The 22,785-nt window shown below is 33.3% G+C and overlaps 2 protein-coding genes across 6 annotated transcripts; one reads left to right on the plus strand and one right to left on the minus strand.

Annotated features, from left to right (window-relative positions):
* Positions 1–177: 177 nt before the first annotated feature.
* Uggt (UDP-glucose-glycoprotein glucosyltransferase) lies at positions 178–19,537 on the minus strand. Its single transcript, XM_085193216.1, has 28 exons — positions 19,096–19,537; positions 18,693–18,946; positions 18,411–18,590; positions 18,137–18,327; positions 16,980–17,184; positions 15,603–15,816; positions 15,061–15,281; positions 14,314–14,523; positions 13,666–13,848; positions 13,050–13,246; positions 11,643–11,758; positions 11,318–11,466; positions 10,437–10,619; positions 9,777–9,955; positions 9,335–9,420; positions 8,824–8,981; positions 8,370–8,509; positions 7,921–8,130; positions 7,389–7,613; positions 6,433–6,606; positions 5,875–6,052; positions 4,839–5,021; positions 4,489–4,592; positions 2,653–2,819; positions 2,162–2,283; positions 1,746–1,886; positions 1,388–1,442; positions 178–1,068 (listed from the first exon to the last, which is right to left on the minus strand). The coding sequence occupies exons 1-28, from the start codon at positions 19,343–19,345 to the stop codon at positions 1,040–1,042; spliced, it is 4,704 nt and encodes a 1,567-aa protein (XP_085049342.1). The 5' UTR covers positions 19,346–19,537; the 3' UTR covers positions 178–1,039.
* Positions 17,470–22,731, plus strand: Tango11 (transport and golgi organization 11). Of its 5 annotated transcripts, none has more exons than XM_085193233.1 (5): positions 17,470–17,594; positions 20,212–20,363; positions 20,604–20,733; positions 21,031–21,298; positions 22,156–22,731. In XM_085193233.1, the coding sequence occupies exons 2-5, from the start codon at positions 20,292–20,294 to the stop codon at positions 22,361–22,363; spliced, it is 678 nt and encodes a 225-aa protein (XP_085049359.1). In that variant the 5' UTR covers positions 17,470–17,594; positions 20,212–20,291; the 3' UTR covers positions 22,364–22,731. The 5 variants fall into 5 exon arrangements, with proteins under 5 accessions (XP_085049359.1, XP_085049361.1, XP_085049358.1 ...); XM_085193232.1 differs by lacking the exon at positions 17,470–17,594 and adding an exon at positions 19,937–20,093; XM_085193236.1 differs by lacking the exon at positions 17,470–17,594 and adding an exon at positions 19,937–20,093 and having other exon boundaries at positions 21,157–21,298.
* The last annotated feature ends 54 nt before the right edge of the window (positions 22,732–22,785 follow it).

Genomic DNA, 22,785 nt, shown 5'->3' on the forward strand with positions numbered 1-22,785 from the left:
AAATAGAGCTATACTTATCTATTCTATTCTCAATAATATGATTGATGATCCTATAGTTTAAAATGGAAAACAGGTCCTTTACGTTACATGTGACGTCACGATAAATAAAGTTACTTATAGAGTCCAATTAGAATTCCTAAAAAATGCAGAGATGAGGATATTTTAAGATAAAAAAGCTTAATATCGTATAATTTTTATTCACAATTTTTTTCATATTATTTTTGAAAGACAATCTATTGCAAAGTTATGTTAACCTAGTAATGTGGCGGCTAGCAAATGGCTTATGTTATGTAAAACGAAATGAGAGATCCATTGAAGATACAGTCTTTAATCTATTAAAAGCATTTTAAATCTTTTAATAATACAAATTAAGTAAAAAATATCTTCACAGCTCGAAATTTATTTTACAAAAAAAATATATGCACATAAGCAGAACAATGTGGATAGAATGAAAATATGTATAAAATACTAACGAAAGAAAAAACAACAAACAAAAATAAAACTAAATTCCGACATTTATGCCATACACTTCAATATTGCTATCAAATGGTCTAACAATCACTTTCTCTTAAGCATTTTATATAGAAAAATATATTTTACAATACAAATTGTGAACAAAAAAAATCTAATTGGTCCATAACACTGGGATTTATTTTTTTAATTTGTCGATGGTACTGAAATATCTTTATTATAAGAAGTTATGATTGTTTGATTTAGTTTGCGATACTTTTAAGTTAACTAATAGAACATTTTTTTTTCAAAGTGGATTTTTTTAACGTGAACTAAAAAAATGATTTCTTAGTATTCCACGTTAGGACAGTACCGCCGACAATAATTAGAAATAAGTGTGAAAATGACAAAAAAATATAATTAAAGAACATTATTTACAAAATAGAGTAATGCAATTGATTTAAACTAAAGTAAAGTTTAATTATGAGCACACATAATGTTGTAAATTCACGCAGAGCATTCACCTATAAACGTACAACCTAAATTGGAATTACAAAATTTAAGTTACAATAGACAAGATATGTTCTCATCATAACTCCGTATGCGAGTGTTCCTTATCTGAAAACAAAATAATATCTTGTTAATAGTGTGAGTTTATTTACTACAAAAGTTTATCTTTATAAAATACTTATATAACTGTTAATGATTTAACTGTCTATACTTATGTTTTGTTTAACTATAGATTTGACTATAACATGTTCTATGTTTATAATACATTTTTACTACTTATGCGTTGTCAAAAATAATTTATTCTTTTTTAAAGTAATTATAGCATTTATCATATCTTTTTGGATATTGATGCTATGTTATTAGATTATGATTTCGTATATGCACAACTTATAATTTAATTTTTTTTTAAGCTTGCTTTGGTACTTACCCTTAGGCAGATTTTTTGTTCCAATAATTTCTTCGTTGTGGTGACTATCAATTTCCTGCAAAATAACAAAATATAAATATAGCTTTAAATGAATTTACTAAAATTCTAAACCGTCAAGCGCTCTGATTTCCATTATCCAAAGATTGCTTAATAAAATTGATTTCATTTAATTTTAATTTTTTAGAATATTTAGAATAAATATTCTTCCATTTATATAAATTTCATTGTTTTGCAAACTGAACAGAGGACGTAACTGTTGCAGCTTTTTAGTTATATATTATGCGTATAGTACGGTAGACTAGTTGTGGCTGCACCGATTCCATTTTAAGGTTCTGTCTTAATTTAGAATAGCAGTTACCTGGTCGCTGTCGGCGTGCTGGTAGAGGCCGCGACGCACGCGCGCCTGCAACGCGCGCACCTCCTCGTCGTAAATACGCCACTCGGGCACAATGCGCATGGCCGCGGACAGCTTAGCTTCTTTTGTCATTGGATTATTGCACTGCCATATCAAAAATATATATTGTAGTAAAATAATAGTGCATATTAATTTTATTCCTATTGGTTTATTAGAGCGATTTTTCGCAATGTGGACAAGCAATGAACATCAAGGCTAAAGTTCATGAAATTTGCAGCATTGTATTTATGAAGTCATTCAAGTACCAGTAAATAATTTATTACTTTCAGTGAGACTCGTACCCACAAGAATTTTACTAAGCTATACTACTAAAAAAGATATTATAGAACAGAGCTAATAAAAGCGTGTTAACACCTTACCAAATCAATAGTTTTGGCGTATTCCTTGGAATTATTATCGCACCAGGTCTCACACCAGAGCCATTCTTGGGGAAGCGACTTTATAGCCACTTGATGAATCATGTTATTTGGCAAGTCTTGATCTGTAAATAACATATCATATAAGGAATAAGTTCTTCATTTCTTATGAAATTAAAAATCAGCTTCACACTATATCCCGCACACAATAGGGAACCTAGCGTTAAGAAACTCCGTTCCGTCCGTCCGTTCCGTCGAATTCTGGAAGCATTGCGTATTGAATGGCAAATCTCTCCGCGCTTTGCCTCGACACCAGAGCGAAATATGAATTTAAATAAATATTCCATATCCTCGAGTGGGCATCGAACCTACAACCAGTCGCGTTTACAGTCAGAATTTGGGCCTCTCAAAAATGGCCATCCCAAAAATTGTACGGTAAGTGCAGAACGAGGTCTTATACGGTGTGAAGTTAAAAAAAAATAAGAAAAACAAACCCAAATTAGACAAGCTGTTAGGGTCCTGGCTGAGTGCTTGGTACTGTCCACGCAGGCGGTCACCGGCGGCTATGCGACGGAACCTCTTGAGGTCCACCACGTACAGCGCGCTGATGTGGTAGCTACGCCCTTGCAGATGATTGCGCCAGTAGCCTTGTTTCCAGAACCTTTAAACATGTTAATATGCTTGTATTGTACACTTGTATATACAGTACGGCCAACGAGACATGGCTGCACTGAAGTTTAACTTTCTGAACTTTGTCCGCAATGTACACGGGAAGATGATAATTAAACGTTAAACAAATCTAAAATCATATTAACACTAGAAGTGCCGAAGATTGAGACCCCCCTTGAACCGCCGTCGTGACAAATTTGTCCCATTCTACTTATTATGTTGATTGTTGGTATAATACAAAAAAAAATATTATTAAAATAATTCGTAAAATATGGTCTATATTTAATAATCAATTCTTATTCTTTAACAAACATAAAAGTACCAAAAAATAAAACACAAAGAAAGAATCAAATATTTCTAATACGTTCTAAGGTCGTGACAACTAACTGAATAACTCTTACAAAATTATAAGTTATTGAAATTAGTTAATATTATTAGTAGGCCAAGTAATGCATTAATATATTCTTCATCAGAGATACATCACAGATGATTTATAACAGTGGTAATGCCTCCAGAATTCGGCGGAAAATGCCAGCGGAGTGCATAGCACTAGGTTCCCAGTTTCCCTCTACCTACCCTACAATTGCCCACATTTGGTATCAAGTGTTTTTCTGAAATTCAAGCCTAGCTTAGTCATCCTTTCATCTGATATCTCACTTGGACTAGCGGCTAAATTTAGTATTGACACCAATTTTACCCCACTTTTCAGGCTATTATTTTTTAAGATTTATACATAAATGTATAGTTTTCAGATTTTTTCCTGTACTAGTACTACATGTTGAAGCTAGCTGCCAAATTTCATGATTCTAAGTTAACTGAAAGTACCTTATTAATTTGATTCCCTTTATAGTGTCGAAATACATGTTTTATACTATATAAATAGTCATATCTTTTTTTAAGGGCGCTTTTTCAGGAAATCAAGGGACTGTAGATCGTCATATAGTTCATATTCATATACTCATACGAATATCAACTCGATTTTTCCAAGCATTCCTGAGATAAAGGCACAGACAGACGGATGGACAAAAAAATGATCTTATAAGGGTTTTTTTTTTCCTTAAAAGCTACAAAACCCTAAAAACTTAGGCATTGACTGCTAAACCTACTATTCAATTTTTTTCCGCCCCCGCATTGCCCTTTCCCCTCCACCTCGTCCCCGAGGCATGAAAATATGTCAAATTATACCCTCAAATAATAAAATAATAATGGCGGGACAAAAATGACCCAGCGGCAGTTCTAGGTAAATCTCATTTTTTTTTCAAAAAGTATGACTGCTATAAAATTATTTATATTTTTAATTAAAGATGTAAAATTGGTAATAGTAAAAAAATTTCATCTACATAAATTAACAAATAAAAAAGTTATATATAATCAACCTTGCGTTTGGGTCAAAAATGGGACGGCGGCGCTTCTAGTGTTAACGCAGCAGATACATATTATAACTGGCGTTTTTTTATAATTTACGTCGTCGTACCATTAATCGTACAATTAAATTATACGATAAATAGTCTGTCTAATGATGACGACGTAAATTTTAAAATAAAACGCAAGTATAAGCTATTTATAATTGATTTAGATATTATATTTAATTGAGATATTATATTTAATTGAGATATTATATTTAATTGAGATATTTATATATTGTAACTTGTATCAATTACCTAAATCCTTCCATTTCCTTCCTACTGTCGCAGAAAGGCGTGTAACCGTAGGGAGCTCCGCCTAGATCAAAATCAACTAATTCCTTCAAATCTGCGCGCACAATCTGTAATAATACGGTTTTGTCAGATCAAATACATACCAATGTATATTAGTAGAGCTACTGCTGTCGTCTATATTTGTTGTTAGTTCATCAATTTCTATGACGAAAATTTTGAATTTTAGGATAAGAATTTAAAAAAATAAGAATTCATAATTTCACATTTGTATATAAGCATTCACACATTTGACAAGCATTTAAGTGTAAAAATGTTAATACTTGTACTATATAAAAAATAACCTATTTAATTACCTGATCGGCATCAACAAAGATAATCTTCTTAACGTGCAGAGGAAAAAGCACATCAAGGAAGAGAATCTTGTACCCCCATATGGTGCGCTGGCGGTCGCGCTGCCGCTGCAGCCAGCGCGGCCACTGGTACTGTACTAGCTCATACGAGAAACCGTACTCTTCGGCCATGTATGGTAGGATGTCCTGAAAATAAATATCAATGTTACATATAACAAAAATATAACTGAGCGCTGTCTTTACACAGAATATTTATGGGAAAGACTAATCTATCTATATCTATATATATAAAAGGACTTGTCCTCACTGACTGAGGTAAGACGCATGCACAGCCGTAACCGCTGATGGTAGAAACGTAAAATTTGGACAGATGTTTACTTTTGTAATCTGGACATCCACTAAGAAGGGATTTTGAAAAGTTTTAACCCTAAAGGGGTGAAATAGGGGTTGAACGTTTGTATAGAAAAAAAATTAAATCGGCACTGATTCTTATAAAATTTGAAATTCAGACTCTTAAAAGTATTTAATTGAATACGTATTTCATGGTTTTCTAGAATTCTTCCCCTAAGGGTGCAAATAAGGGGTTGAAAGTTTGTATGGAAAAATCTATAAATCGCCACCGATTTTTATAAAATTTTAAATTTAGACTTAAAAATATTTCATTGAACACATGTTTCATGGTTTATTAGAATTCACCCCTAAATAAGCTAGCGAAGCTGCGCGCGTCCGCTAGTTTATAAATATAACAGAACCCAAAACAGTGACTTCCTATATTATTGTTTATCTGTGTGTTTGTGTACGCTAATCTCAGAAACGGCTCAATATTATATTGCGATAAGCTTGCCTTAACATTCAGTGTTTAGTTTATTCGTTATAAAAAACATAATTAAAAAGTCATATCAAATTAATAATAATTAATTTAATTTTGTTTAAAAAAAAAGAAACAATATAACAGGGAATCCCTCGTGAGTCAGAAAAATTTAATAAAATAGATAAACTTCAGTTTAATAGATTTTAAGCTTCTACAATACTCACTTACCTTTAAGGAAGGACTCAAATAATTCTTCAAGAACCAGAACTTAACTGGTGATTTAGTATGTTTGAGCACCGACAACATCATAATACGCAGGAACCTCTCGTAAAGATGTCCAGATGCTACGGAGAACACGTTGATCGTTTCATCTTGTGCTTCTTGCTCGTCGCCGCCGCCGAATGAACTATTTAGAAAACAATTCAAAAAATTTACAACAGACTTTTTAAAATTCTCTCTGTGTTTTGTCAAATTATCTACGTTTTCTAATTTAAAATAAAAGGAGAGTAACAAAAATAGGAGATGAATTTCGCCCATAAGCCTACAATCCAAAAGTGAATATTGACAAATATATATATTTTTATGTTTATTTATTTTATTCCCAATCGTTAATCATAATGCTTGTTTTCAATAGAATGGCTATCTTCTTTATATAATTAAATCCTGCGACCAGCATCGTGCCGTCTTCCATTTTTTACCTTTTCAGAAACATTGCTAAGCAATTGGCAGAATCTATACGAAAATATCCTGCCTAAAGCAAAATCTGTAAAAGCATATAAAAACTACCTTGCAATAGAATTCCAAATGCCACCCGAGTTCTTTTCATCATTTTCTACGAGTAGATCTAGGTGTTGTTTGTCGGATTTCTTGCTGACCCGCAGTTTGATAACGTGACTGCGGAACGAGCTCATGAGCACTTGGATATCTTGAGATCCTGATGGCGTGTCTGTGTTTTCATGTCTGGACAATGAAACATAAATTTAATTTAAAAAATTGTTCTTAGCTTCACGCTGTATCCCGTATTTAGCAGGCCTAGTATCGAGACACTTTCCGCCGAATTTGTGAGGCACTGCGTTGAGCTGTGGAATTCAACGCCGAGTTGTAGCCTTGCTACCAGAGCGAAGAAAATAAAATATTAATTAATCATCATTCTTACTCCCGAATGGGTATCCAGCATGCAAGCATCACGTTACAGTTACAGGCTTGTGTTCACGCGCCGGCCTCCAAAAAAATTATTTGAAACTGTATTTTAAAAATTACAGAACAATTCTGTTTTAGACTTTTATATAGGTCAATAAATCAGGTTACACGATAGGATCATATTGCATTCACAATAAATATAATGCATAGTAAGATTTTTATTATAGTTAATCATTCAGTATCATACAGGGCAAAGAAAACTTAAGAATGACAACTCTACGTTCCGTTTATTTAGGGAAAGGACACCGCTCTTATCTAATCGGCTCGGGAAAATGTAAATAATTTAAATATAAGTATATCCATGAGTAACAACCAATCTCAAAACCATTAAGGAGAAAGAATTCCTTGGCATTACATGGATTCACCATACTTGTTGTGGTTTATTGTGTAGCAGTGAGAGGAGCACAGAGCAGTATGTGGGACTTGCGACACCAGTTTAGGTTTATGGGGTACCATTTGAAATGTGAACAAAGTGTCTTACATCTTGCGAGATAAAGCGTGAAGCTAAAAAGAACAAAATATAAAGTATATAGTCAATATACCCAACAATCTCATAGATCTCGTCTGAGCGTCCTGGCCTGAGGCGCAGCGTCCAGGCGCCGGGGTTGGCCTTTAGCTGGAAGTAGCCAAGGTTGGCCATCACTATGGTGTCGACGGTATCGGGAGCCGCACGCGTGCCCAGCACCAGCTGGAGGCCGCGCGGTGGCGTGCCCAGTGACGTATCCCAAGCGTGACCTTCGAGTAGCAGGTATTCTAGTTCGAATTCACTGTTAGGAAATAAAGTAATAGAATTAAAGCTCATGGAATAAAAATATATAAATAGATATGCAAAGGCATTCTGGGGCATTCTCAGGACAAACGCTGGGAATCAGTTTTAAATAGATTTAAATATTTTCTGTTTACAAATAATTTAAACAGTTGATATAAAAGACTTGAGAATTACTTATATAACTATTCTTATATAAAGGGACTCGGCAGATCCTACAGACAAACTGAATAAACAATTTTGTAAAACAGCATAATTTACTATGTCATAACGTTCTAATTGTAATAATAAATAAAACAAAATATTACCTATGAACCACGGAGTCAACATCAGCGAGGCGTATGTTGTCGAGGTCGTAGACGGACTTGACGCACTCCACGAGCCAGTTGGCGGGCGTGCGCAGCTCGAGCGACAGCAGCGGCGCGTGCGGCAGGCGAGAGAAGCGGGCAGCCGCGCCCGCGCTCTGGGACCCGCGCGGGGTGAACTGCAGCTCTGGCTCCAGGACGTAGCGGTAGAAACTACATGGGAGAGATAATTTTTTAGGACTAAGTCAAGTTTATTATTTTTATAAGTATTATGTTGATTTTAAGTAATTAATATTTTACTGTATTTACTGAATTATACATATGACAAAACAATAGATTACAAATAACATCAGCGGTACATTAAAAAAGTAAATATCGTATAAATTTACTAAAATCTTATATTTTCCTTGAAATATGAAAGATTATTTTAGTACACAACTAATTGAGAATACCTCTTAAGTGGCATATCTGAGTTCTTATCCTGTGGGTTGAGGAAGAGCCGCAGCCGACAGTTAACAACGCGTCGCAAAACTAGCAGTAATGGCGCTAAACGCTGCGCCGCCGTTGACGCCGGGTCCACTACTGCTACTATCTAAAATCGTACACAAACAACCATGACATAATTACCAATTACCAAAGGAATTAAGGGAGCCTATGAATCTAGTACTAAGACACTTTAAGTTCCCATTAAGACACTTCCGTTCCCCATTTTCTGCCGTGTTTGCCTTGTTCGAGGGAACGAGGAAATAAAAATAAAATAATAAATTTAAATATTTAACTTAAATATAAAATATCTCGAATAATATTTATATTTAGACATGTCGCAATTGTTCTACATTATTGAGAACAAAAGAGTTATTTTATAGTCAAAAAAGTAAAAAGTAATAAAATCTATAACTAGCTCACCTCAACAGCAGCTTCATCTTTATATATTGGGGGTAGGTCTACAACAGAGTGTTCCGTACGCAGGCCTGAGGGCAAAGGCGTGCGGGCACGAGGACTACGCGCTGCTAGTACGGATATCACTTTAAGATAGTTTTCTGTAGATAGCTCGGCTTCATCATCTATATAAATAATTTTAAAAAATGTTATAATGTAAATTTGTAAATTTAAAAAAGAATTAAAATGGCGTGATGCAGTGGAACACCATTTGACTGCCATTTTGGCTTCCATTCGGGGAAACCAATTAATTTTTTTTTTCACTATGTTTAGAAGATAAAGAGAGGCGTTAAATTCCATTACTCTAAGCGCAATACCCCAAAATTAGGGCAAAAGTAAGAAACTGAGTATCCTTACACTAAGTACCCTCTGCCTACCCTGCTATATGTGAGACACAGCTTGACGCTAAAAAAATAAATACAAAATACTTCCATCATAAATAATGAATTCAAAAAATATACAACAAAACAAAATTTACCATCATCATCTAAAATATCATTGGTAACTGTTTTTTTCTTATTTAGTAACTCTGAAAGTTTATCTCCATATACTTGATTGCTATATCTGTAATCAATTATATTATATTATAAGACATGTGATATTTATAACAGTAGACATTTATATTTAATATTTGTTTGCAAGTTTAAAGATACAAATACAAAAAATGGCTAAGCGCAAGTCAGATTTACCCATAAAGGGTTCCGTAGAAGCAACCATTGATTAAGGATATAATATATACATAGAATGAGTTGCAAATAATATTTAACTGCATGTTTGTGGAGAAGATTTACTATTTTGAGTGTTAATTTTTCAAACGGTTGAATTGTACAACTAAATCATTTTACTTCATCGTCATTTTTAAAGATCTAAATAAAAACGCCCCTTATTATGAAATAAACAAAAAACATCAACAAATTTACCTCTCAAGCAATACAAAATCCTCCAAAGAGAAAGTTTCGCCCTTGTGGAAGGGCCCGATGAGACGCGCGTTATACACGACTGCGCGGTCGGACGCACGCAGACGCATGCTACGCGCGCACAGCACCCGCGTCGCCTTCAGCACCCACTCGTGTTTGTTTAGTGCTGGGATAATTTCCGGCTGAAATGAAAATGAAATTAATCTTTATTTATTATGTGATATAAAGTAAGTCGTATTGAGAATATTAAAGAATATTTTTTTTAATATATTCGAAAATACAAAAATAAATAATAAATACCAAAGTTACAGTATATAATGTTAATTTTTAATTGTTTATTAAAAATAATAGTAGCTGCGGTCGGATTAGTTTATAAATTATATTTTTTGGACTTTCTTTTAAATAATTACTACATTTTCTAAAGTATTAGAGTACTTTTAACACATAAGTAGGCTACACTTTGTAATTACGCGATTTTTATACGATGCGTGAAAAAATAAACACAATAACATTATCTTTCGATTGCATTGACTTAGAATTTTAAATTCTCCTGGACTGTAGACCTGGATTTTTTATATTAATTTGAGTTTGATATGAAAAAGAGTCTTGCCAGATGGACAAGTATCAACAGAATCATAAATATACATATATCTTTACACTCACCAATATCTCGCAGTCTGCCCTCTCATGGCACCCCTCGTGGTTGAGCAGTCGCAATACGTAGGCGGCGGCGGGCGCGGGCTCGAGCGCGACAAGCGCCGCCAATACTACTTTATTAAGAGACTGATCTGCTCCTGAACCATCTACGTTGGGTATAAACGCTACACGAACACCTCGGGTTTCTTTCTAGAAAACGTTCAAATTACGTTTGTTTCATTTTTAAATATAACACAAAAAGCATAATTTATTAATATTTTTATATACTATTTATATTAATAGATCGGGGCAAAAACATTTTTGTATTTTGAAGTATTATTATTAATCAAACCTCTTTGGCTTAATGAAGCTGGCTGGTTTTAATATCATTAAATCTGTAGGTAATAAATAAACAAAAACAAGTTCCGCCATTTTTCAATTGTTTTTCAAGCAAGCAAAATAAACGTATGTGACGAAGAAATTCGGTACATTTTAAACTTTTATTACGAAAGGTAAGAATGCGACGAACGCCGCGAATAAAATTCGTGCGGTTTACGGACTTAATGCGGTATCAATAAGAGTACCACAAAATGTGGTTCAAGTGTTTCAAGTCTGGAATTTTTTGTGTGATAGATGAAATTAAATATAATGTAATAATAATATACTCTACTTTTTCCTCGACTTACATCGGGTCGTATAGTCTAGACTAAATCAAAATATTAATATTTTGATTTAGTCAAAATATTAATATTTTGATTTAGTCAAAATATTAGTATTTTGATTTAGTCTAGACGATATTTCAATGTTTTAAAATGGTAAATTAATATAAATAATAATAATTGTAATTTCTGTGAAATTGATTGTTATATAAATAAAATATACACGAAAATATGTAAACTAAAATTTACCATGAATTCAAGAGCATTTTTCAATAGATCTCTAGATTCCTTCATGGTAAGATCACCAATGACCCATATAGTTTGTGTTATTTTCTCAGGTTTGCCTCCCTTTGAAAAATATTTGAATATTGGCAATGCTGTAGCTAGTGCGTCGCGACCTAGAAATAAAAACAAAATTAGTTTAACGAACATTTGTTGCTAGAGTAAATACATAAAACAAAGACATGTCAAGTCTAGCAGTCTCACAGTGTAACAAATATTGATTTGCGTTAAGTTATTTACCATTTAATTTTGGTTTTCTGTGCCTAATTAAAGCAATAGTTGATGTACATACCCGTCAAATGCAATAAGCGATGCACTTTTTCCTCAGTAAAAAGTTCTGTTGAAGATGGAACTCCCGCTAGATCCAAATATTGTGACGGTTCAGTAGCTAATACACGACGGTTTAATCTGAACATTTATAGTTTAATTAAAAAAACGTTATAAGAAATTGACTACAAATACTGTATTATTTTTTTTTGCAATCAAATAGGTCGCCGCGGTCGCCGTGCGTTGCAGGCGCGCAGTGTGTAAGTGACACTAAAAATTAATATTCATTGCAAAATTTAAAAAAATACTGTACTGTGGGAGAAAATTATTTCTGTTCGAAATGAAAGGATTTTACTAAATAACTAATAAGAATATACAAATTAATATTTTATTACAATCGAATTTTTTAGAGATGCGCCGAATACGGTGTATTCGGCATGTTTTTCAATATTCGTATTCGGCCGAATTATTCGGCTATGGCGCCGAATATATTCGGTTCGAGTATTTCTATTTACTTGGCTGCACGATGCAGTAGAAATGAAATATAAAAAGTCTTATGTAACATTTAAGTTATTATTATAAGTCAAATGTGAGTAAAAAATGTGTGTAAAATGTAAAATTTGTGTTTTAGTGCTGATACCAAATATATATTGAGCGCCCCTCGTAGATCAGAAAGAAACGTAAATATTGTACTATTTATAATTAATTAATGGTAAATTATGGTGCTAAATACCAAACTTCCGTCCCTTTCCAGTCTGTTGCATTTTTCTTCATATAAGTTCCCTGTTTTCGAAAATAGTCGTTCGTTATACACACTATTACCAGGAGTACTTTTTATGGAAAACGACACAGAAACAAGCGTACGGGTCACCTGATAGTAAATGACCACCGCTACCCACAACCTTGTCCGGACCCACGACACCAGAGGAGCTACAGATGCGTTGCTGGCTTTTAAGGTGATAAAAGGAGCCTTTTTGAATGTACCCAAGTGATATCGACGTGGAAGGACAACAAGGAATTTCCAAAACGCCACATGATATTCCTTTTAAAAGTTGTAATATATTGTAGATGTCCTTCCCTGTTTGTCATAGTTCCAGCTCACAATTTTCTGGAGCAGAAAATCTCATTCGAAATAGAGGGAGGGAATGTTGATAGGAAGATTCTAGTACATTTGAATAATTTTTGAAATTTCGTGGTTTCGGGTGGCGGTGAGGTACGGCCCGCTCGTTATCTAGCCGGCAATGACAGGTGGCATACATGTTAAAACCTGTTTACGCGACAAAATAAGAAAGAAATCGTAAACCGAACAATTCGGCCGAATATTCGGTTCGGTAAAGTTTAAACTGAATGGTATTCGGTATTCGGTTATTCGGTCAAACCACCATTCGGCGCATCTCTAGAATTTTTAGGCTACATCATATTATCAAAATACCTCGGCATAATGTGGGGCTGTTTCATAATATAATCGACAGCGTCATCGCTATCGGCGAGGTCTCCGCGGAACACTGCGCGTTGAAGGCGCGCAGTGTGTCGGGAGAGTGCCGTCACAAGAGCTTCCTCAAGCAGCTCCACTGATGACGTCACTGGGGACGGGCTCTCGTCCCATAGGGGGACGCCGTTGACTAATACCTGTATTAATAGTAACAATATTTATTATATTAATAATAATACAAGGCCGATTATTCTGTTGTGGCGCAGCGGCACAAGTTGTAGGTTTTATTTTCACTTGTGGGATTATTTTTTTTTACTTTGTCGCTCTAATACCAAGATAAACAGGGGTGTTGAGTTTCGCTACTCAATATATAACTCATGTATAAGATTGTTTGTATTACCAATTAGTCATTTGTTTGGGTAAAGATGTTTATAATAATAGTGTTAAGTTTTAGATAATTTCACTAAATAATATACACGCAACAAATTTCTTGAATAGGGCAGTGATTCCTGAAATGTCAGCCATGCTTGATCAAACATGTCTATAGTAAAGGAAATATTAAATTGTATTTTTATAGTACTAGATATTTACAAAGTATGTAGGAAATTTATCTCACCTGTGGATATTTATTAGTGCCCAATTTAGAAACAAATTCCTCTGCCAATTGATTACCAAAGTTGTATTCGGAATCTTCCGATATTATTTCATTTAAGTTAGCATTAGAACTTGTGTATTTTTTTAGATGTTTCTTTATATGTTCCAATGTGAGACCTTCACCTTCTTGTGATGAATACAAAAGCTGCAAGAAATAAATTGTTATTAAATAATGTCAAAAAAAAGTAAATGTAACATTTAAGAACACAAAGTTTATACTTAGATATTTATAGTGTCTACAATATAACAATCATTTACATGTTGTTTCACATTTTATTTTTCATTCTATCAATAAACCTTCGATATTTTTTTCGTTTATTAACAATTTTATTTATTTTTAAAGTAACATTTGACTATTTCCTGTACAATACGATCGACTGCCTTAATTCTCTTCGTTTTTAAATTTAGCTTACAGTAGAAATGTATATGTGGTTTCGTTTGTTTTTTGGTGTGGCTGGCAACAGTTTTAGAATGTTTATACATTTCAGCTTAAGCTTTCCAGCTTTGTTATTTGTTAAAAAATTAAATTGAATTGCTAACTAAAAATATCTACTAAACTGGTTTTATCGTAGATTGTAAGCTTTAAACAACAATACAACAACAAGCATACCTGTGTCAAGAAGTAAAACGCTTCTTTATTAGAATTCCTATCTTGCGCCACATAGTTGAAGGCGCTACGCACGGCCGCCGCGAGTGTAGCGTCGGCACTGTGAGGGGCCAGCACTAGCCCTACTCGGACCGGCGTCGCGTGCTTCAGGAGAGTCTCCCCAAGCTTAAGTGGAGGCGCTGACGCAGGAGAAGTCGGGTCGACTATGATTACCTATTATTTAAAAAGACATGTGATATAAGCTGAAGATACTAGTTTTAATTTGCATTTTTGCCTATGTTAAGTGATGATTACCTTGGGTACTCAGAATATGTATGACCATAAACCCATACAGAAAGTTATATACTAAAGATTATCCTCAATATAAGGACTATCCAAAATAAAAATAAGTTTTCAATTCAAGAAGTAGTTCCTAAGATTAATGAGTCCAAATTACGATTTTTTTAGTTCTATAGTATTACTATAGATCAAAAAATAGAGTATAGTTATTTCAGTAATATATGAAATACTGGAATTACTTGTTAAATATTGCAACTAGATACATTTTAATGGAGATTGTACAGACACATTTTGACGACAAATTTTAAAGTTCATACAATAATCATGCAATGCCAAAATTATCTTCAAACATATAATAAAACCAACATCTTCAAACATATAACAAACCATATAATTTAAATGTGATTATTACTAAAGTAAAAATATATTTCACATATTTATAATGATCAATAGGTTTATTCTAAAACTTACATAATTATAAATATTCCGTCTTAAGTTCCTCAGCATCCCAGGGTAAGTGGGTCTCAGCATCTCCATGAAGGAGGATGGCCAGCGTCTGTAACGATCATCAGTCTCCAAGTCATTGAGCCAAGCTATGGCAGTGTCGCGGATGTCCAGACCATATTCCTCCCACGTATTTGTTTCGCCTACTTCCAGGGACATGAGCTTGTTGATAAAGTTTTTAGACAATCCTGTATGTAATATTAAGAATTTTTGTTAGTATATATACATATATAGCTCCAAGCTATATCCTGGCGGCGTAGCGGGTTAGTCAAAAGATATATTGCAACACAAATACTATATTGGTCTATGGTGCTACTGTGCCTACTTGGCAAGCTTAGTTGTGGGTCTAGTCCTCATTAATGATGTGGGAATCGAGAAGTGCTTCGACTGTAGGTTTAATTCCCGCTTAGGGGAATGAATTATTTAATATTTTAGTTTCGATGCTCAGGTAACAGGATAAAACATGCAATAAAAAGAAAAAACCTAAAGTACTTAATAAACAAAACTACCTAAAGCATGCAAAGTATTCATAGGTCCAATATCCTCTCTCAATGCAGTCAATAGCGCCAGAACATCGACCTCCTCTGCATCGTACTGCGCCCCCGACACAAGAAGTAAAGGCTCTGCAGGACGAAGGCCGAGGGCTGAGGCCCATATATCCTGATTGTATAGGACTTCGTCGCGGAATGCTCGTGGCACGTTGACGTGGATTAATGATTTCGTCTGTTCAAGTTTTAAAGAGTTGTTATTGAGAAATCACTGGTCTTTTTTGTATATATTTTAACTGCTTTTTAAAATATTTATTAGTAGTCTTTTAATGTGAATTGCATAAAAAAGATAGATTATTGTAAATATTATTGTATACTTAGCCTTTAGTTTATTAGTCAAATATTTGTATACTGGGCTATTGACAGCTTCAATCAAACCTTCTCTGTTTAAACTACGTGGACGTAGTGTCCTTACGAAAAGGCAATCAAAGTTGTGAGGGCTAGAATTCGAAGAAATCCTATCGTAAAGCAAAAGACTTTGCCTCGGAAGAAGAACATAGCCCCTAGAAGTATGTCGCGCATTTTAAAAAATGACTTAGGACTTGCAGCCTATAAAAGAGACAAGGGTCATTTCATGACTGATATTTTAAAAAAATTAGAATATTTTTACATCTGAGGAATATTTTAACAAACAAAATGACCGTCTTTATTCTAAAATCTCTAAAGAAGCCTTTCCATTTAGTCAACAGAGTACAATGTGGCTTCAGTGATACTGATACTTCAGTGAGTTGACCTAGAAGATTAGCTATGAAGGAGTGATTGAGCCATAATTTTGTGAAATAGGCATCAAAACATGGGCACAAGTGTATCAAGATACCATTTTTAAGAAAATTTTAACAATTTTCTTAATAAGACCATATTCAGTAACCAAGAACCGTCCTTTCAGCAAGACTCGGCGCCGAGTCATAAAGCTCGATCCACCCAATCTTTGTGAACGTTAAACGATCGTGCCGGACCTCATCAGAGCTTAAGACTGGCCGTCATCTAGTCCTAAATATCCACTGGATTATGATTTATGGTCAGTTTTAGAGAGTGATTTTTTTTCTAAATGTCATGATAATTTGGAGTGGACAGTAAAAAACTGTAATAGTTATATAATAACATTGTTTTTTTTATAACAAATATTTATGGTATATATCTCTTAGATTTTGAAAATTTTCATTCCTATTTACACATATTTTAAAAAACAATAAAGGCTAAATTAATAAATTCAATCTTTGCATAATCAATTACAATTTCACATAACCCAGTGACAACACCGCAAATGTTTTTTATAAAAATAATGTGTACAATACATACATAAAATGTAAATCAATAAAACGAAACTAGTTAACACACCTGCATAGGAAAATTCTGTGCAATAGAAGTAAGAACTTTCAACGCCTCCTCGCCACCCGCGTTGTGCGCGTCCGCCACCGCCGCCGCCGCCTGCATGCTAAGCGCTTGCATCTGCCAGACTTTGAGCGGTGCTAGCTCCTCACTCATCTCAGATAAATGCCTACGGAACCGCTCTAATGGACTCCGTAATGCCGGGAACAGATTTCTAATAAAAATAATAAATCTTATATGAGAGCATTAAATTAATATGCACCTTAACAGATACTGCACCCAGCAAGCACAGGAAACCTAATAAACAACTAAATTGTCTTGAATGTAACAGTCAGATTATATTTACTGCATTACTGCATATTATTTTATAGACTTGTATTTTTGCCACGAATAAATTTAACCTTTAAGTACAGACGTGCAGACTGAGGGGTCCCAGCAGGTACTGCACTTGTTAGTTTACCTTTCCCCACAAAATAACAATTCCCAACAACAATGTAAGCAGCTGCATGGTCGGTACCTACGTTGACATTGTAACAGGTAGTGTTATCATCACGCGCGTATTTGTGTTAATGATTACGTTTTGAAATTTCGATGCAGCCTAGCAGACCTAACGTCGGTACTTACGTAAGTTTTTTGTTTTATTTTTGTGTCACAGAAAACTTTTATTTTCACTTAACTTGCGATAGTAAACAAAATAATTATCAGATATATTTACAACCATTAAAGAGATCTCAATAAATGTATGAGATCATCATCGTCATGTATGTATTTACATTGAATCCAAATAGTGAGTGACTGTTTGAGAGCTGCCTTGCAATTAAAGAGTACAATATCTCAAAGTTTGACAATGTTGGCGAAGATTTTAGTCATCAGAAGAGAGAGCAAAAAAAGCACACGGATACTAGTACTAATATCTGATACTGACAAAACTACATCTGAATACTTAAAACCTTGATGGAGACACTGACCTTTGACAATTCTTTACTGAATTTTGGATATGTATTAGTTCCTAGTAGTCTCTTAGTTATAATCTTATATATAAGAGAGGTGCATGCCAGCATAAACTCAAAAAAAAGTCAAGAATACTATTTTAAGTCAGAAATAATATTTTTTGTTATTCTGAAAGGAGTATTTTTTGTGTTTTGGTTTTTACATTGATAACTTACTTCAGTCTTCCAAAGTTAAATCCGTCTATCTGATTTTGTGGATCATTCTCATCTTCTTCCTCGGATGGTGTTGCAGCATCACCATCTTCAGATTCTTTAGGAGTGGTATCATCTTGACTTTTATACTCTGTACTTTTTAATTGTAATTCTACCCCATAGCCAGATAATCTTAATTTAGATTTACTTTGTGCCTAAAATTCAGTAACATTTGAAAATATTTAACACTATTTTATTTAAACTATGGATGTTAGAACAAAAATATTATATAGATTACCTTAACTTTCCATCTGACAACATAATTGATTAAGCCTTTGTCTGCATATTCTGATAAAATTTTATGTTTTATAGCAAAGTCTGAGATGCCAAGTTCACCATACAAGATTGCTGTTAGGCTTTTATTGTCACTGCTTGGATAATAATGATCAAGTGAATATGTTTCTAGTCCATGTTCTTCCTAGAAATTAATGTTTATTTTTTATTTCATTTTGGAAATTTTACAATTACCCCAATAATTTATGTCTTATTCAATTCAATTAATTACTCAATATTAACTTACTGGATTATACTGGGCCAATGATTTAAGTGTGTCTCTTAACACATCATTATCACAGATTTTCTTAGATGCAATGGAAACAAATGAATCACATGGTGTATCTTTAGCTCCATTTTGTAAGGCAATTTGGTGAAACATTCGAACTGTAGGTGATGTTAAATGCATTGAAAGTGCTAGTTTGGCCATGCGTAACTGTGCAGGCACTAGCAGACTGCTGGCTACTCCAATGCAAGCATCATAAACGTGCTTATCTGTTTCTAAAATAAAAAATATATATGTAATATTCTAAAAACATACAACATTCTCAATCTGGAAAATGGGCAATTAATTCAATACTTTTATAAATTATGTATTAAGTATGTTATTTTTTGTTATTAATAAAATGGAAATAAAATTATAATCATACCCAAAGATTCTAAGTTGGATTTTAGAGAGTTAATGCCATTAAAAAAGGACCAAAATAAATCTGTGCTTTCGGCAGATAAATACTCTGCCAATTCCAATACAATGGGAGTTGCTTCCCATTTGGCGCTAACAAATGTTGTTACCCCTTTAGATTTCTTATCTTCTCGTTTAACAGAATCTATGTTAGTTGCAAATGTAAATAAAACGTGAACTAATACAATTAATAAGATTTTGCCACCGGTGGTTTTCATTGTTATTTTTTTATTAAAAAATAAGTATATCTAATACTACGTGGAAACAAAATTAATGTAATTAACAAGGGTTATTCCCGAAATTTTGACATTATTTCTTATAAAAAAATCTACGTTTATAAGATTTTCAATTTCAGTGAATTATCATCCACCTATTTACTATAAGTTTTGCAAGCCAATGACAGGTGTACACGACAGTCGTTAGCGTAGACCACAGAATGCATATACTCAAGGGAATAAAAAGAAATATTGGATATTTTGTCTGTATTGTAGTATAAAAAATTAAAACTTACCCGGTTTTGTGTCTATTTACCCCACAAAATTATATTCACCCCGGTTGATCTTTTATTTCATCACAAAAACAACACAAAAGAATCGCCTATATGTATATTTTATTTAATATAAAAATAAATATAAAAACACTTTTGACTGTGATAAATATATAATATATAGTCGGAAACAAAATTAATATGAAACTTTAACTCTAAAAATGTTTCTATCCATCCTATTTTACGATACTATAATTCCGTACCTATTTATCTAAATAAAAAATGATTATGCAAACAGATTACTATACTAATGTCAATGATACAATTGTCATTTCACATTTGTCATTGATGAATATAATAAATTATTACTACTGTTGACATCTGTAAACTGTCAGTGATTCTGAATTTGAGGCCAACTTTACCCATTAATAGCGAAATATTCTTTTTTTGACTAGTTTCATTTAACTACTTTTGGAGCCGTAAGTTAACAACTATCTTATTATTATATTTTACAATAATATAATCCTTACGTATTTTAATTAATACGGGTATTATCTTAGTCGTGTACTATTGAATTGTCCCATATATATTTTCTAGATCAATTAAATAAAATCCTCGATCTGGCAGATTTCTTAAATTGATGTCCAATTAGAAGTTGATACATATTTGTGGGTACAATGCAATCTAACTCCGACGAATCATATACTCGGCTAATAAGCCATAATATGACGGTGCCACAGAGAATAAAGGTATTTTTTATTTATACATAGGTATGAATAGGGCTTTGCTTCCCGCTGGCTTCGCTTGATGTAATGATAAAAATTAAACTCTCGGAAGGAAAAAGCTTTGCTACCTTTCTATACTATAAATAATCACCCATAAGTTTTTTGTAAAGTATTAAGATCTCAGAAATTTAGTCATATAAAAATATACCTATATCGAAATTGTATTCTTATATGTTGGTTGGTTATTGTAAATCATACTTTCAGGCAAATGGAGAAATTTTTGATGATGAAAATGCTCCAAATGGGCTAGTTTCTGGATGGGATTATGCAAACGAAAAGTTTGATATGAAAGTGCCAGAAAGAATTCTTGTTATGGGTCAAGATCAACATATAGGTTAACATTTTATATATTTGTTTCTACAAATAGGTGTTATATGTACATTTGTATGAAAAAGTAATTTTGTTTTAATCATATTGTATAAGAGACAAAGATGATTTAGTATTTATTTGCTTCTCTCTTTAATTCCTTTATAATATTTCAGTCATCACATATTAGGTAGGACAATGAAATTGAAAGGTATTTGATATACCTGTGCATATTTAAAATTTTATAAACTAATATTTATTCTATTTTTGTAGATTATTAAAACATTAATCTTTATTTTATCTTATTTTTTATTTCATCTAATAGGTACTAAAGCTCCCCCACGTGAAATACAATTGGACAATGCTGTTTTACCGACTGATCCAGGCATGGTTCGTGTAAGCACACCTCCAAGAGTCATTACCCTTGACCAGCATTACTTTCCTTCTGCAGATGATTATCCAATGGATCCTCAGAATTCACCTCCAAGAAATGTTTCAATGATACACTCCATAAATGATGGAGTTAAATCAGTTAACACACTCTCTGATCACTTCAATGAATCAACTATGACTGAGTCACGTCTTGTTCTGAGGTAAATATTTAGACATAGACATAATATGTATTTTATAGACTAAAATAGCTTTCATAAATTAATGGTAATATCACTTTTAACAATATCAATAAAAAAAAGTAGTGCATATTTTTTGAATTTCTAAACTATAATAAAATAGTTGCTGTAGTAACTATACTATCATAGCATTGGCTTCCATAACACATGGCGCATTCATGTCTGGCCAGTCTAGTTGTTAGAATGAAACACCAATAACTGACACACTCGCACATTATACTAAGAAGTGTACTTACACTTATAATAGTCAGTACATGCATGGCAAATAAAAATAACATCTTATTATATTTTATGGAATACCAGCTTTTACGCTGTATCCCGCACACAGCAGGGTAGGCAGAGGGAACCTAGTTTTAAGACACTCCGTCCCGCACTTTCTGTTGAATTTTTGAGGTGTTGCAGGGCAGAACTCAACGCCGTGCTTTGCCTCGACACCAGAGCGAAGAAATGGAAATATAAACGTAAATAAATATTTCACTTCCTCGAGTAGGAATCGAACCCACAACTGCCGCATTACAGTCACACCCTTGTACCGCTGCGCCATGACGCCCAACTGATTGAGTACTTAATAAAATTAATATAAGAAAAGTTTCACTGCTTTAATTTATGACTATTATGGTGTTGGGAGTCAGTATTTTTCTATTGTGGCAACAGAAAGTGTTATGTTGAATTTCACCACTCAACACTTTCAAAAATGTAAAACAGAGAATGGAGTGTCTTACCACTGGGCCCTTTGCTTACTCTGCTATATGCCAGTTATAGTTGATTAGTTAATTAGTAAGCCACCAATATTACCAACGATGCAATCTATGTATATTTAGAGATCCAACACCACCAATGGGTAATGGAGAAGGGCTCTCTGCTTCAGAAGAGATGGTGCACTTAAGAAGGCAAATTGTCAAACTGAATCGTCGTGTTATGGCAATTGAAGCTGAACAGTTGCAGCGTCAACAAAAAGAAAAAATTGCTTATGCAATAAGTATTGCATATTTATTGTTCAAAGTTATTGCTTGGCTGAATAGATCTTAATTTAAATTAATTCAATAATATTTTACTTAAGACGATTTTTTTTGTATCTGTTATTGATTGTATGAAATGGCAGAGATGGTAGATATTTGTTAATAGAAACTTTAGGGATACATTTTGTTATAGAAGCTATTAAAGAGTGGAAACTTTCTGTATATTAACTTTAAAACCATTTATAAACTTAGGTACATTTCTTCTATAGTAGGTACAAGTCAATGTTTTCTTGTACAGTAAAATAACATAAGTTGTTAATATCTTAACCTTTTTATAGCATATTAAACTCAGGATTAAACTGTTAAGTGATCAAGATTCTTATTTGAAGTTTTAGATTCACTATATAATTTTTATTCAAATAAAAACAAATTTATATATGTGATTTTTTATTATTACCATATTTTATTTTTACTATGTAGCTAGAATTTGTT

The sequence above is a fragment of the Heliconius melpomene genome, chromosome 11 (genome assembly GCF_056956725.1).
Source record: "Heliconius melpomene rosina isolate 202511_hmr_F chromosome 11, ASM5695672v1, whole genome shotgun sequence".
NCBI classification, from domain to species: Eukaryota; Metazoa; Arthropoda; class Insecta; order Lepidoptera; family Nymphalidae; genus Heliconius; species Heliconius melpomene.